The sequence below is a fragment of the Lepidothrix coronata genome, unplaced genomic scaffold (assembly GCF_001604755.1).
Source record: "Lepidothrix coronata isolate B3197 unplaced genomic scaffold, Lepidothrix_coronata-1.0 Scaffold129, whole genome shotgun sequence".
Lineage (NCBI taxonomy): Eukaryota > Metazoa > Chordata > Aves > Passeriformes > Pipridae > Lepidothrix > Lepidothrix coronata.
In genome coordinates, this window is record NW_016690309.1 from 2,482,486 (window position 1) to 2,498,860 (window position 16,375).

The following is a 16,375-nucleotide window of genomic DNA, read 5'->3' on the forward strand; positions in this document are numbered from 1 at the left end:
TTGCCAACTTGAACAACATTTCTTGTTTTTCTGGGTTAACCATTATAATAAATTAAACAAATATAAAATTGTTTCAGCATTTGTTTTATTTCTTCTGTCCACCTTTTGTCTAGCCTTAAAGAGACAAAGTCTAGATAGATGGTGGGGAAAGGGAAAAACAAGGGCAGTGTCTGTAAAAGTTAATCAATAACCAAATATAGTCCAGCTGTAAGGAATCACTAAGGTTATATTGATTCAGCTCGATACAGAGGTGCTTACAAATAACCACAGGTAGCTCTGAATGAGCTGGCTCTAAAATCACTATTATCCCTCAGGAAGGTGCTCTGCACAAGCTAAACTGACATACTTCCCACTCCTGCAGCTATTCTGCTTCCAAGAAGCAGAACTGGTAACTCAGCACGTCATTACACAGTGACACAGCTTTGCTTGGAGCTGCCTCAGGTAGGGCAGAGGAGGGTGACAGGTGAAATTTGGGATGGTTTTGTGTGGGAAACACAAAAAAATCAGGTATTTTCTGTGCTTCATTTATAAGTGTTTAAAGCATTACACTGTGTGCATGTCAGCAGCGTGTCTTTATTATCACACATTGGCGTCTTGTTTTGAGCTGGTACGGTGGTAAGAAAGCGAATGGACTTACAGGGAACCAAATGCTGTCTTCTCCTGAGGATTCTAGCTTTTCTCCTGTGTGTTCATTTCCCTGTGCAGCACACCAAGGCCATCAACAGGAGGCAGCCCCTGAGGTACCAGCTCGAAGGCTATGAGCAGCCAGCAAGGAAGCAGACACGGCCCGTGGAGATCGACGACGTCGCGATCAAGGTGGTTTGAAAACATCCTCTCGTTCTTTACGAGCAGCAGCTCCTCCTGCAACAGCACCTGATAGTGCCCAATTGCTGCTGCTATTCCAAATTTTCTACTGTAAGAGCAAGCCCTTAGATGAGTCAGCACTTTAGCCAAAAGTGCAGTGAGAAGAGTTGGCTTCAGACCAGGTCTTCATAGTGATTCCCATCACGAATATAAAGGAAAAGAACTTAGAATATCTGATGGGCAGGAATTAATACAGGTTGATTAACCTGTCCTTTCAGGCAGTTCTCATTCACTCTTAGAAATAAGATCAGAAGTTTTGAGTTGACATAGAACTGTTGGAGGCTACCAAGGTGATTAAAGGGATGGAAATATGAGGAAAGGCTGAGAGAGTTGGGATTGTCCAGCCTGGAGAAGAGAAGACTTTGGGGTGACCTAATTGTGGCCTTCCAGGACCTGAAGGGAGCCCACAAGGAAGATGGAGAGAGACTATTTCTGAGGGCCTGGAGTGACAGGACAAGGGAGAATGGCTTCAAACTGACAGAGAGGAGGTTCAGATTGGATATTAGGGAGAAATTGTTCCCTGTGAGGGTGGTGAGGCCCTGGCACAGGTTGCCCAGAGAAGCTGTGGCTGCCCCATCCCTGGAAGTGTCCAAGGCCAGGTTGGATGGGGCTCTGAGCAACCTGGGATAGTGGGAGGTGTCCCTGCCCATGGCAGGGGGGTGGAACAAGACGATCTGTAATGTCCCTTCCAACCCAAACCATTCTATGATTATTTGATCTATACTATGACCTGTCATTTATTATGACATTATTTTAAGTTATGTTTGCCATGTGTCCCCCCTCAGTGTGCTCTGTACAAAGAATGTTTCTTTAGTCTTATGTTTGACAGAGTGAAAGTATTTGGTAGAGTTCAACTCAAGATTATCCTTTTATTACATTACATACACTATATATATTTGTGTATATATCTATTCTTATTCAGAAGCTTTTCTGGGTTTGGCAATCTTTAAAAACCTAACTTTTTTTTTTTTTGTGTGTGTGTGTGTGTGTGCAACTTATTTAAGTGACATACTTTAAATCCAAGCCAGCCATTCTATTTTTTCCCCTCATGTGTTTATATATAAGTGACATGTGGTAATTATTTTGTAGGTGACCAATGGATACTTTTCATGGGGAAGTGGCTTAGCTACATTGTCCAACATAAACATCAGAATCCCAACAGGTAGGATAAAAGCACAACTTAAACATGAAACATATAATGTCAAATTGCTATTACTAATTCCATTTCTTGATGTTGTGAAAAGCATAAAAGTATACTTTTAGATTTTTATAAGAAAAAAATGAAAGTTAAAAATGTATAAAAATCCTTGACCTGTTTTTGTCATATAGAAGTATCATTAGATAAATTATGTGGGTTTTGCATACCTTTAGATAGTTTCAATAAGTCAAGAGTAAGAATAAATAGGAAAATGATGGTTTCAAATAATTCATTATTATTTCTAATAGAGAAATTAAAAAAAAAAGAAAAAGGGAGAACTCCAGACCTGTTCAAACCCAGGGTGAATCTAATTCAGTATCTTATTTCCACCAGTTGGTGCCCAGGGACGCAGCACTCATGTCTTGCACTTTTCCTGCCATTCATTAACATAACAGTCTCCCAGTTCACAACTATTTTCATCTCAGAAAATGCAGTTTTTCTGTCAAGAAAACCTCAGTTATTTCCTCTTTCAATGAACTTCTCCTTGTCAAGCTGAGTTCCTGTAATTCCTTGCATTGGCTAGGGGTTCCACAGGTTTACAAAATACTGGTTTGTTTCAGAAAACTTACATAGCAAGTGTGAAAAGTAGCAACTATTATTTTCTATTATTATTATTAATGATAATAGTAATGATGCTGATAATAATAATAATAATACTTTTTATTGTTTTTGTTGTTAATGCTGTGAAATTCCTAACACCGTTGGTAGTTGATGCTATTAAGTAGCCTTCTATTTTATTTTTATGTCCTATCAAGTGCTTAGTTTTAAAATAGACTATTGCTTTAGGTTGATGTCACATGGTTGTTAAGTAATCCCAAAGTCTGTATTGTTTGTTTCCATGTAGCATTAAGTGCCCTACACATGGATGAACACTCCTTTGTGCTGGCCCAGTGCCACATCCAACACCACTAGAATGCCTTTGCTACAAGGAATTTAAAGTCTAAGGCCAGGGGTTCACAAGCTGAGCGAGCCAGAGTTTATCTCCTTTGGAAGGAATAAGACAGTTAAATTCCGAGCTGAAGAGAGACATGGAAAATTTCCAATACCTGAAGGGAGCCTACAAGAAAGGTGGAAGAGGGCTATTTATAGGGGCTTGGAGTGACAGGACAACAGGGAATGGCTTCAAACTGACAGTAGGTTTAGATTGGATTTTAAGGAAAAATTCCTCCCTGTGAGGGTGGTGAGGCCCTGGCACAGGTTGCCCAGAGAAGCTGTGGCTGCCCCTGGATCCCTGGAAGTGCTAACATATTTAACCAGCTAGTTCAAACATGCTCTAGACCTGGATCTGGTTGCACCTTGTTGACTGGATATATATTTTTTTCCTCTTTTCAAGATGTGTTTTTTGGTGTTTTTATTATTATCACAGGTCAGATGACAATGATTGTGGGTCAAGTTGGCTGTGGCAAGTCCTCCCTTCTCCTTGCTATATTGGGAGAGATGCAGACGCTGGAGGGAAAAGTTCACTGGAGCAAGTATGTTTATATAGCTTTTAATTGCTGTATTTAAGCAGGAGGAGGTTGAGGTTTGCTGTGAGAAATGTAAACTTCGTGCCTCAGAACTGTGTGCTGAGTGATTCTCATCACCCAGATCCTCTCTGGAATGCATCACCTGCAAACTTATGAAGGGTTTTCACTGCTGTTTTGTCATGGTTCAGAGCAGGCAGAGCAGCCTTAGGAAGGGAAAAAGGCTAGTCTGGCAATTAATATCTAATATATTAGCCTAGCAAATGACCCGACTAGAAATTCAGATTATCAAATAGGCATGTATTTCTCACTCAGAGATGCTGGTGCTGGCAGACAAAAAAGGTGATACAATAACACGTGTTACTGCTCTTCTCCTTCCCCGGTACATGATCAAGCCTCACCTGTGGAAGTCACTGTTATTCTTTACAGTAACCCCAAAACTTGTTCTTTGATTTTAAAGATCAGCTCTGCTTCCTTAAAACTGCCAAGCCAAACTCCTCTCAATTAGCTTTTTGCTGAGGAAGAGGGAATTTCGTCACAGAGGCCAATATTTTGTTGCCCCATCCCTTGACTAGTAACCTCCCTTGTCATATTTTTCTTACAGCAATGTTGCAAGCTGGATGTTTTTTGCTTTTCCTGTGCTAGTATCCATGGCATTTTTGCTCTCCAGCTATATTTCACTTTGTGCTATTCTAAACATATGATCTCACTGGAGTAGCAGGTACAGTTGGAGCCAAGGCAAGACTAACTTTGAGTTTAAGCTTTGAAGGAAGAATATGTGACTTACCACAGTTAATTTCTTTGAGACACATAATAAAGGTTTTTACACCCCAACCAGGCATTGTTTTTCTGAGTAGTTTGAAAAAAGTACAAGGGGTAAGTAGAGTGTACCTTGAAATGATTCTCATGGTTTTTTTCAGATATAGTTGAGAAAGACTTGGGTTTTTCCTAGAAAAAGATATGAAATCTAAGGGAGATTAGAAAAGTGAGAAATCCTAGAAACACACTAGAGACAGTTTGTGAAATGTTTCATAATCATGAATTATGCAAAACAACAAAAATGAAAATTTCACGTTGTTCAAGGGGTCGGATCATGCTGTCAGTTGATTGTCTGTACATCACCAAACAACTCAGGTTCTAGGAAGCATCTCAGGCTTTTTTTTTTTCATTGCACACTCTAACTGGTACCCTGACGTAGCTGATGCAAACATGGTTATGTTTTGCTGGTAATTTCAGACTGCCTGGCAGACAGACGAATACAGAAGGATACTTCAGGTATTTAACCAAAGTGGATCCTCTATTTTGCAAAACCATACTAAAGGTCCTATTTACTCTCATAAATCCCTTTCCATGTGATTCTACGTGCATGACTAACGCAGCTACTGATCCAGAGGTGAAATGCAGTGAACTCCCCCACAAATTCAGGCACAACAACACAGTAATAGTAATAATGGATAAGATCTCAGCCCCATTTGTATTGGGGCAATCCTGCAATGCATCACTGGGATTTGAATACCCTGTTGCTGTGGGTGTTGACTGCAGTAAGAGCTGTATGCCCTGCTGCCAGAGTTGTTACTGGTTTGGCATCTTAGGGAAATAAAGCACGTTAGTGCATCTTTCTGTAAAAGATCTTGGCCAGGGCAAGTCTTATGGGCCAGATCTCCGTTCTTCCCACTTATGTGAGATGTCTCAGATATGTTACAAACCTTAGACACACAAAAAACCAGCCCCTTGTCTGAGGTTTGTAATATATCTGAGGCTGGCTGGATGCAGTGATTGAGCCAAGCTCGTTTCAGATCTGAATTGTTAATTATTAAGTCTATATGAGGACAGTTGTGGGGATTATGCAGAGACATGTATTCCCCTTGTCCACACTGAGGCAAACAGCCAGAACCACATTGTCAGGCTGCCAAGCAAAGAGTAGCTAAGTGGAAATCCTTCAGTCACTGTACATTTTCTGTACATTGGACTGGTTTCTGTGCAAACAGGTTGTTGTGTATTAAGTGAAAAGCTCAGGAAACACAAGAACTATTAAAGGGATCCTCACAAATGGCCTGTTCTGTCCTCAAGTATTAAGGATACAAGAAAAGTTAGGAAAAGGAAATACTCCCTTCAGTTTGCAACCACACTAACAGCAGCTCACAGAAACCACACTATGGGCTCTGCAGGGATAAAAGATCAGATAAACGAACATTTGGCCAAAATCAGCATAACCACCTAGTGCTGCCGTGGCTGGTTGCAGGGACAGGACTAAATTCCTCTAAACTCCTGAGTAAAATTTGTGTAGATGCTCAGTCCTCATCTTGCCTCAAACTTCTTGCTTTTATTAGCAGAGGAAACAGTTCATTCTATTGTTACAGTGGTATCCCAGAGATTTTGTATCTCTTTATTCTCCTCCCTTTTTACTTTGTAGGCTGAGGGGATCACAGCCTGGTTAGAGATGCATCGATCTATTTTAAATCATTCAAAGTTACTGTAGAAGTATCCAAACTTCAGCGAAGTGTCCTTTTTACTTTTCCTTAAAAACCTTGATTTAAATTAATTTCTATTTTATTTCATCTTATGTGTTCAAAATCTTACAAAACGACCAATCATTCTGGTCTTTCCTACAATTTCAGACTTGAACTTCTCATGGCCCATTTTGGCCAACATATATATTTTATAATACAGCTGAAAAATTAGCATAAACAGCCATATTTCAGTAAAGAAACTAGAACAAAAATTGCTGATCCCCTCAGGCAAATAAAATACTCTTTTTAGAAACCTCAGGAGCTTCAATTCCAGTGCACTCCCATGCCCTGCAATCCCATCACTCTCTCAGCTTCAGCTGGGTAAAAAAGTATAAGACCAAATACTTAATCCCCTTGTTTGTGAAGGCCCCAGCTCAGCAAAGGTCTTCTATGTGTTTATTCATGGGATTATTGGTAAATGTGGGTTCTCACAGATATCTCACTCATAATTTGGGAGAATTAAAGTGTATTTGTCAAGCTAAGCATGGAATGACATTTCTAACCAAAGAAGTGTTTAGGTAGATAAGATCTGAAAATTAGTCCTTGCTCATTCAGACAATCTATTTGATTCCAGTGGCAAGCATATTAAATCTGGTATGGAATTGCAAGGGGTCCTGCAAGACCTGTGCCCAGTTTTTGTTAAATTGTAGTTCAGAGGGCACTTCCAAATGTGTACATGAAAGCATTATCTCTTTCTTTACCACTGCTATGCCCTGCTGATAAAAGTTTGGGGGTTTTGAATAGAGCAAATTTAGTTTGTTCTTTTTTTCTTTTTTGTTTGGCTTGACCTAATTTCCAACCCTTTTTCAATCTCTCCTTAGACTCCATCTTTTGCTTTCTTGTAACTTTATTCCATTGTAGAGAAGACTGGAAGCTTCTGCTGAGTATGAGACCAGTTCTAGTGAAGCGATGTCTCTTTTGAGCCTGAATTTATGTCTCTTTGACAATTCTGAGATAAATCAGCAGGACTTACTCACCTGTAATGAAGTATCTCCTCTGACAATTGATGCCCAAAGGAAACACAGATTGTGCCCTTTGCAAGGCCTGAATTGTCAAAGTCCTCAGAGAGCTGATGTTCTGCTGTGTCTCAGGTCTGGAATTTTGGGAAGATGTTAATACATGAGTCTGGCATTACAGGGACTCTGCTATGAAAATTTTCTAGACTTGGATATTCTCCTTACGAGTGCAGCTGCGTTTACTGGTATCCCAGCAGTCAAGCAGACGTTTCTGCCTCAGCAGTGAAATGTTTCATCTGGAGGATTCATAGACCTGAGAGTGGAGGATAATTTTGTTCATGGTTTTGTTTTTTTTTTAAGTCAGGAAAATAATACATGAGCATCAGTTTTGTAATCCCTTCCAATGCCTGTTTCTATTTACCTGGCATAAACTTACTCTTCTGGGTTTTGCACTTTGCAGTGATGCATCACCATGCCTGGACACCTGAGCATCATCACTGGTCCAGAATGGCTTTTGCTGCCATTCCAGTCCCTTAACACAGTTTTTGACTCAATTAACAAACAGAGGGAGCTGCAAAATCATTCATGTCATTACTGCCACTGAATGCTCTTCAGAATGAGTTTCTTAAGGATATGATCCTTAAGAAGTGGAGATTGCCAAGGAAAGCCTTGTAGTGCTGTGCTTTATGCAGCCTTAGTGCTATAAACAGGTTCAAGATCTCTTCTGATTCAAAGGTGTGTCTGCAAAGCTTATCTTTGCTCCAGGGGAAACTTGACATTAGTTACCAGCTCTTGCAGGTCATTGACAAAACTGTGGATAAGTTATTGCTTGTCAGCCTTTTACGTGCCCAGGCAATATCAAATATTTTAATTTTTAATAGGTTTTACAATATGCTTTTAATTTTTAACAGATTTTCTAACAACATGATTTGCCTGTTTAGCCACTGTGTGTTATAGATATGAAACTGTTGTAATTAGAAAAGTTTTATGTTTTTACTAAGACCTTGTTTGTTTTCCCTTCAAGAACAAACAAACCTCAACTTATGTTGATTTCTTAAAATATGTACTTAACTCCAGTTTTCCTGTGTGTAAAACTAGCACAAATTGTTATTCTTTATATTTCCTGCTTACTAAATGTCATTTACCATAACTTACAGTGTAAATGAAACTGAACCTTCTTTTGAAGCATCCAGAAGGTATTATTTCTTTTTTTTTAGTGTATCTTAATACACGCATTAATTCCTTCAGAATTTCCCCAAACCTTCATCTTTGTACTCTTCAGCCATCTCTGTTTTCTTACCATGTTGATGATAATTGTTTACTGTGGGATTAACTGACAGACTGTGTTAAATCCAGTGGATCCCAATCTTCTCCAGCGATTGCACCACTACCTCAGTCTTGTCTGAAAGATGTTCAGTGATCCCAGGTCCCATTTGACAGCACTGGGAGTTTAGTGTGCTCCATATTGTGCAAGACAGGGCCTCTAGATGGATTTGAGACACTGTCATGTGGATCCTACCGTGTGTTTTGTGTGTTCTGGGGTTTGTGCTGTGCCTAACCCAGGCTGTGTCACAGAGCAGGTCACAGAGGGAGCTGAAGTCAAGCAGTGCCTCCACCCCTGGCTCCAGGGAAGGGGTCTGCAGGTTTAAAAGAAGGACAAGCCAAACTGAAAACATGTCATAACTGACAGAGAAGTAGTGGCACACGGAGCTGTGGTTGGGAGACACACCAGGATTTGCTGCCTGATAATCCTGAGGACACATTTTGTACTAGTGCGTCCTGAACTGCTTAAACGCCTCAGAGTTTTGGGAGACTACTGATGACTTCTAACCAGCTATTTCTCATGCCCCTGAACCCTCTCTGTCGACAGCAAATCCTAGATGTTTACACACAAAGTTAACCAAATGCGTTGTTGGAAGCAATAGCATCAAAGAGACTGAGAAGGAATCCAGTTGTGGCCTTCCAGAACATAAAGGGAGCCCACAGGAAAGATGGAGAGCGACAATTTCCAAGGGCCTGGAGTGACAGGACAAGGGGGAATGGCTTTACACCGACAGAGAGGAGGTTTAGATTGGATATTAGGGAGAAATTGTTCCCTGTGAGGGTGGTGAGGCCCTGGCACAGGTTGCCCAGAGAAGCTGTGGCTGCCCCATCCCTGGAAGTGTCCAAGGCCAGGTTGGATGGGGCTCTGAGCAACCTGGGCTAGTGGAAGATGTCCCTGCCCATGGCAGGGGGTTGGAACAAGATGATCTTTAATGTCCCTTCCAACCCAGGCCACTCTGTGATTCCATGTTTCTGTGATAAGTGTTCAGATCCATGAGGGGTGAACCAGTTCACCACTCCTGCCTCACACATCTCGGGCACCTCAGGGAAATATCTGACATTACACGACCTCTTTTGCTGCTGTACATTGGCAAAACAACCAGAAGAAAAGAACATGTCATTAGGTATTTAGACGTGTTGAAAGGATGTCTAAAAAATACTTGGGAGAGTGCAGTGATTCCTTCCCAATCTGTGTTAAACTGCTCTCTTTTCCAGTATCATGTCAGTCCACTGAGGATCTAATAGACCAAAAGTAAAAAATTATTCACTGAGAAAAAACTATTTTATGTGTGTGGTCACCTAAAATAATCTAAAACTTCAGAAAGCAGCAAGTCAAGTGTACTGTTGCCATTTGAACAGTGTCTTTTCACATATCTGTTTTGATATTGGAGAAAAAAATACCAAATAACTATTCTTATGAGAATATAACCATTTTTATTACTTATTAATTTGCCTTTGGATTGAAATTGCAGTTACTAGATTGAGGTAGGTATCAGCCATTTATAGGAGAATAGAATACAACCTAGAGTGTAGATTTTGCCATGAGGGGAGAGAGTCGGTGCTGTTCTAACAAAAGCATCTAATTTAAAATTCTTCCCTTCATTTTTGTAACAGTTGCTTTGCTTATGTGTTCCCCTGTATTTCTCTGAATGCACATTCATAAAATTAATGTTAAAAACCCTGATTCTCAGAAATTGCTTTGCTTTTTGCTAATGCTCTGTGTCTGCCTGCAGTAGAAACAGATACTCCGTGGCTTATGCAGCTCAGAAGCCGTGGCTGCTGAATGCAACCGTGGAGGAAAACATCATCTTTGGGAGCCCTTTTAACAAACAGAGGTAAATATCAACCTCCTTGCAAAAACACCTGGCAGCTCCTTTTAGAGAGGGTTTGTTTTGGGTTTTTTTTGGCATATTCTGGAGTAAGTTTGTAGATTTGGAGAAATATCTATCGATGCCCATTAACCCTGGGGTGGGCTTAGTAAACCTGATTTTATCCATCTCAGAGGAAGGTTTCTGGTTTAAGTGAGCCTTTCAAGAAGATGTGTGTGAGAAATCATGCAGGCTCTCCATGGGATACAGAGAAAGCCATACCTCTAATTTCCAAGGTGAGATGAATCCCATCTTTGGAGTCTTTTTTGTTTAATGGAGCCTGAGGTTGCCAGAAGACTCTGGAAATAGGGATTCTAGGCATGTTTCCACTGAGTTTATGTGCTTATCCTGCTGTGATCCAGTTACTGGGGCACTTTTTTACAAAAACAGTGCACATATGAAGATGGGCTCCTGCAAGGAAATAGCCTTAATTCTTCCTTTAGAAACACAGGAGAAGGGGGTGTGACAGCTGAGGTGCACAGCTTCTATTGTGCCTATCCAGCTGCTTGTATCCTTCTAAAAGGTCAGTTAAGAAACGTGGAAAAAGTGACTGGACTGAAAGGAAAACAAATTGCTGATGTTTTCAAAGGCAACATCCTCTCTCTTTTAAGTTATTAAAAATACACTCCGTTCCTCTCAGCCTGTGCTTTGTTAAGATGGATGAGTCCATTCCGACTTGATAAAACCTGACCACGACGAAATGCCTCAAAATCCAGAGAGGCACCTAAAATTCCAGGGACCGGATTCTTCGGCTACTGCATCCATCAGCCTAAATTCACCTGATTCAAAGAGGCAAGGCTGAACGATACCACTTAAATAGCCTGATCCCAGCTGCTGATTAGCAGGTCACCTGTGATACCCCACAGCAAATCTCACAGCAAATTTCAAGGCTTTGCAAGTGGTTTCCTCTTTCTGGCGAGATCAGAATCATTGCAAGGATCCTTTGTCCTGGAATATCACTGTGAAGAAAATGAAGAGGCGCCTAAAGGGGGGAGAATAATAACTCAGTGGAAAATGGCTTTAAATCCTCCAGAGTCCAACAAAACAGCTCCATGATAGGGAGAAACATACTCAATATTTTATGTAATTAAATCTTTTAAAAGCGGTGTTGTCAATAAAGATCTCTAATAAACATGACATGTTTTACAATGCTTAGTTTACTATGCTCCAGGATTAGCTGCTGAGTAATCATTTTGCCCTTCTGATTTCTGCAATTATCCATCCATCACAGAACCTTAATAACTTAGCAGTGAATTTATTTTTTTTTTAGCAGAGTAAGTGGCTGGTTAAATAATTGCAATGACTGTGTTGTTTTTACAGGTACAAGGCTGTTACAGATGCGTGTTCTCTGCAGCCTGACATCGACTTACTGCCATTTGGTGATCAGACAGAAATTGGAGAAAGGGTAAATAACACAAATGCTTTAATCTCTGCTTGGCCTTTGTATTAAGAAGACACTCTCTGGTGTCACTCAGACAAATCTGATCTCTGTTGGGCTGCCAGACTGGTAAATAATTGTAATTTACCGAGGCTCACTGCAAAAAGAGTTGAAAACTTTTTCCTTCTTCAGCTGTTTCTCAAATGGTATTTTTGGAGCAAAGTCCCCTGTATTTTACATGCACAATTTGATGCTTGTATTTGTTACGTTTTTCAATCTGAAAAGCCTACTGTGCACAGAACAGCTCTTCCTAATTTACACTTACCCGTGAGTAGTTGTTGAATAATAATTTTTCTTCTGGTATTACATGAAGATTATGCTTGTTTATCAACAGAATTAGCATTTTAATGAAGTTTTTGATATTTACTGGAGCTCTGTATAATTGTAAAAAATCACATTTCCGGAGGCCTGTCATAATGTTTATTCAAAGATGCCTATTTTTCATCCATTATACTCATTAGGGGATTAATTTAAGTGGAGGCCAACGACAGAGAATCTGTGTTGCTCGAGCGCTCTATCAGAACACCAACATTGTCTTCTTGGTAAGATTCTTCTTTTCCACATGGAGCTGGGAAAGTTAGTAACAAAATTGTCATTCCATATATTTATGCTAGATTTAAGAGAGCTACAGGGACTTGCATTCAACTCCAAATCCCAATTAAGCAGGTAGGAAATAAGCAGCCACCAGAGGCAGCATTAAAACATACTGGGAGACTGATGGAGGTGGAATTTCCTACTCAGATTAACACTGGAAGAGTAGAATAGGTTCTCTAACTCCAAGTGAAGATCAGTTTGGTTTAGAGGAAATTAGAAGAGTTGTTAATTCTGTTTTAACTTTCCTGTGCCAGTTTCCCATCAAAGTTATTAATTAAATTAATTAAAAATTAACAGAGTTTATTGTTATGAACTGAAGATCAATGGATTCCAGTTCCCAGTTTTGTAGTGCAGGCCTCTGGCTGGGTCTTAGTCATTAGAGAGAGATGAAACATTAGCAATCCTGGACACTTTCTAATTTAAAAATAATATTTTAGAAATAAACCTAACTTTTGTACCCTGTTGTAATATTTTCTAATTTGATTTGATTGCAGGATGACCCGTTCTCTGCACTGGACATTCACTTAAGTGATCATTTAATGCAGGAAGGGATTTTGAAGTTTCTGCAGGAAGACAAGAGGACTCTTGTCCTGGTGACACATAAATTACAATATCTGCCACATGCTGACTGGGTAAGAGAAGCAGTACCAGGGTGCAAATCTGATGAACATGCACATGAAGTTAACGCTGTAACACTTGATGGGATTACTACTTTTCTCTGTAATAGATTCCCTCCTTAATTCCACATGCCATGGGGCCACCTGCCACTTTAACAAATACAGATTTTGTAGTGGAAGAACTATTTTATTTCCACATTATTTATGTAGATTTTGTAATTGAAATCGAATCAAAGTTAATTTTGATTTTGATTGCAAATATGACTATTATATATTATGTCTTGTCCGTGCTTTTTACAAGTGCAGCTAAAGATGTTTCAGTGTTTCAGTTTATGGGCTGTGCCAACAAAATTAAGGAGTTATTCATAAAATGTTCAATAAAGTGAGCACAGAAATTTGCATAATGGCAATGCCACCAATACTGAGACATGTCTTGTAGGATCCAGGTCAGTGATTATGATATTTATGTTGTTGAGTAAATCTATCAGGTGCTTTCTCCCCTAGATCATAGCAATGAAGGATGGAATGGTGCTTAGAGAAGGGACACTAAAGGATATCCAGAACAAGGATATTGAGCTCTATGAACACTGGAAAACTCTGATGAATCGCCAGGATCAAGAATTGGAAAAGGTAAATCGACATTTAGACAAGGATGGCTTTTCTGAAAAGAAATATTCTCCATTTAAATTAAAAAGAACCCATCCCAAACTATGTCAGAAGAAGTTTTCAACTAGGCATTAGGGCAGAACTGCATGACCTGTAAGGAGTTTTAAGGACTGGGGCAGGTTTTCCAGGAAGTGTGTGGTACATCCATCACGGGTGGTTTGTAAGGACACATTCCCCAAACCACCTTTTGGAATGTGGTGCACAGCTCATCCTTTGGTGGGCCATGGTATCTCTTATTCTGTTATTGCCATGAACATCTAGGATTCTCTAAAGGCTCTTTCTGAAGTTTTTGTCATTCCAGAAGAGAGGGAATGAAAGACTGGAAGAAAGAGAGAGGGGAGTAGGTGGACAAAGCAGGATTTTCTGAAAGTTAAATCCTAAAACACTGTGCTTTTCGGTTCTGTGAGTGAAGTGACCCCAATAAAGTTCTCTTTGAGGTTACTGTTGGTGCTGCCACAGTGGCAGACAGCTAAGCTCTAAATGAATAAATACACTTCCTTATTTCAGGATATGGAAGCTGACCAAACTACTCTTGAAAGGAAAACCCTCCGAAGGGCCATGTACCCCAGAGAATCCAAATCCCAGCTGGAAGATGAAGATGAGGGTATGTCTTATCGTTTCACTTTATTTAATCTGTTCCTATGTTTCACTGCCTTTCCACTTCAACAGCTGACAATTCTTAGCTATGAAATATGAAGATGATGGTGACACTTGGTAATAACTGGGAAGTCCAATACTTTGAGCTGTTTATGATATGATTTAGTTGAGGAATTCTCCATGTATTTGTGCAGGGGTAAGGGTGTCACAGAACAAGTTAATTTCTTTGGTAACTCACACTGCCTGGAGTTATTGAGAGATGAGAGGGAAGTAAAACAACAGAAATAATTGTAAAGAGAACAAATCGGGGTAGTTGTCAAGAGCAGGGCAACATTTCCCTTCCTCAAGTGCAGCCTGCAAGGCTGTGAGATATATATTCTTATTATCTGCAGAAAAAATTAAATGTCTTGTTTATACACCTATGAAACATGTATCTCCCACTAATTGTGTTTCAGTGTAATGTGATCAATTATGAGTTTATCACAGACAAAGCTTTAGTGCTCTTGATTGAAGGGAAAATTGAACTTTTTTGTGCAACAGATGTTGGAGCCTCTAGATGGAAAGGTTTGGAGGGCTTTCTAGAATCTTCCATGCAACCCAAAGTGCTCTGCTGACTGTAAAATAAAAGCAGCTGAACAGGTTGGGAAAGGCCTGGTCTCTGCTATAAATAGTCAGTTTAACTAAAATTAACAAAGCTGCAACAAGTCAAAGACTGACAAACGATAGAATTGCTTAAAGAGCACCGGGAAAGTCTTATGAGAATATGTCTGAAGTGTCTGCTGTTTTAAAATGACAAACCGAATGTTTTCTTTAAAATTAAAATTCAAGACAAGAAAAGAGTCACCCAAATCTAGTAAAACAAGGTAAAATTCCTTGTACTGAGTCCCAGCTAAACTTGATTTAATGTCTGAGTCACAGAGGAAGAAGAGGAAGAAGATGAAGATGATAATATGTCAACTGTCATGAGGCTGAGGACAAAGATGCCGTGGAAAACCTGTTGGAGATATCTCACCTCTGGAGGATTTTTCTTGCTCTTTCTGATGATTTTCTCCAAGCTGTTGAAACACTCAGTTATAGTGGCCATAGATTACTGGCTTGCTACGTGGACATCCATGGACAACACAAATGAAGCCAGGAATGCTGATGATGATAAGGTTAGCCATATCTTGGAGGATAAAAAGAAAGAAAGAAAAAATATTCTAAAGTAATCATTTGCTGTTCATCTAGTTACATTGGAAAGATGATAGATGGAGTAACCTTGGTTATTTTACAGGATGGACAAATTCTTCATGTTAAAACAAGGCCATTCAAATTTTATCCACCTTTTTGAACATGCAAAACTGAAACAGGCTTGAGGGTAGAAAAATAACTGACCTTTCAAAGGAAGGGCCCTCATACTAAACTTTTCCTTCTGGATTTTTTAACTCCTAAGTCAATGACCCCATTTTCCTAAGTACTGGCAGTCAAGTAATGTCCTGCCAGAAAAAAAAATTCTAAAAAAAATCTTCAATTGTGCTACTTAAGTACAATCTGCTTCTAGCTGTAGATTTGACTAATATACAATATTGCATTGGAATCCACTTAGTAAACTTTCAGAAGGCTTGTATGCGTTATAACCCTGGCAGATGAGTCTAGGATCTGCTCTGGGAATTTTATAATGCTTGAACTTAATAAAGTGGAATATCCATTATCTCTCAATTCCAATATGTCTCAAATGCCTTAATTCTTGAGAGGTTCTACTTTGGTTGACTGAATTTCTTGGCCAAAAATGCGTGATCCTTTCTATTTATCCATTTAGTCCACCTTCACAGTTTTAAGAACTATCATTTCATGGCCTTGAAGGGTGTTCATCAGTGGGGGGGTGAGGGCTCTTAGAACTACCATAACTTCTGCTTATGTGAACTTACTGAATTGCAGTTCAGTCATAGTTTTTTATTTCCCAGATATTATATAGGATTATAATTACAACTATGTAATATAAGTGATGTGACATAGTAGCTGATTGGTACCTTGGGAACCTCCTAGCAGAAAGCAGAAATGGGTGTTTATTTCTAGGATTGATATGTTTGTCATTTTATCAGACTTATCATGTAGCTGTCTTCAGCATCCTCTCCGGAGCTGGGATTGTCCTTTGCCTCATCACATCACTGACTGTGGAGTGGATGGGTCTCACAGCAGCCAAGAACCTACACCACAACCTCCTCAACAAGATCATCCTTGGACCCATCAGGTACAGCAGAAATTATATCCCCCCAAAAAGCTCCGTGATCAAAACCTGCTC

General features: G+C 39.7%; 1 protein-coding gene across 11 annotated transcripts in view; it reads left to right on the forward strand.

The window, feature by feature from the left end:
• Positions 1–16,375, forward strand: part of ABCC9 (ATP binding cassette subfamily C member 9) — a 68,880-nt gene that overhangs the window by 30,931 nt on the left and 21,574 nt on the right. For 3 of the 11 annotated variants that reach the window (XM_017826593.1, XM_017826591.1, XM_017826592.1), the window contains 13 exons: positions 706–816; positions 1,954–2,026; positions 3,429–3,534; positions 4,762–4,800; positions 8,149–8,187; positions 10,048–10,149; positions 11,503–11,587; positions 12,082–12,162; positions 12,709–12,846; positions 13,336–13,461; positions 14,005–14,101; positions 15,013–15,248; positions 16,176–16,324. In XM_017826593.1, coding sequence (XP_017682082.1) covers positions 706–816; positions 1,954–2,026; positions 3,429–3,534; positions 4,762–4,800; positions 8,149–8,187; positions 10,048–10,149; positions 11,503–11,587; positions 12,082–12,162; positions 12,709–12,846; positions 13,336–13,461; positions 14,005–14,101; positions 15,013–15,248; positions 16,176–16,324 — 1,382 coding nt within the window. The remainder of the gene's footprint in view (positions 1–705; positions 817–1,953; positions 2,027–3,428; positions 3,535–4,761; positions 4,801–8,148; positions 8,188–10,047; positions 10,150–11,502; positions 11,588–12,081; positions 12,163–12,708; positions 12,847–13,335; positions 13,462–14,004; positions 14,102–15,012; positions 15,249–16,175; positions 16,325–16,375) is intronic. The other 8 variants (XM_017826597.1, XM_017826595.1, XM_017826594.1 and 5 more) reach the window with 7 other exon arrangements.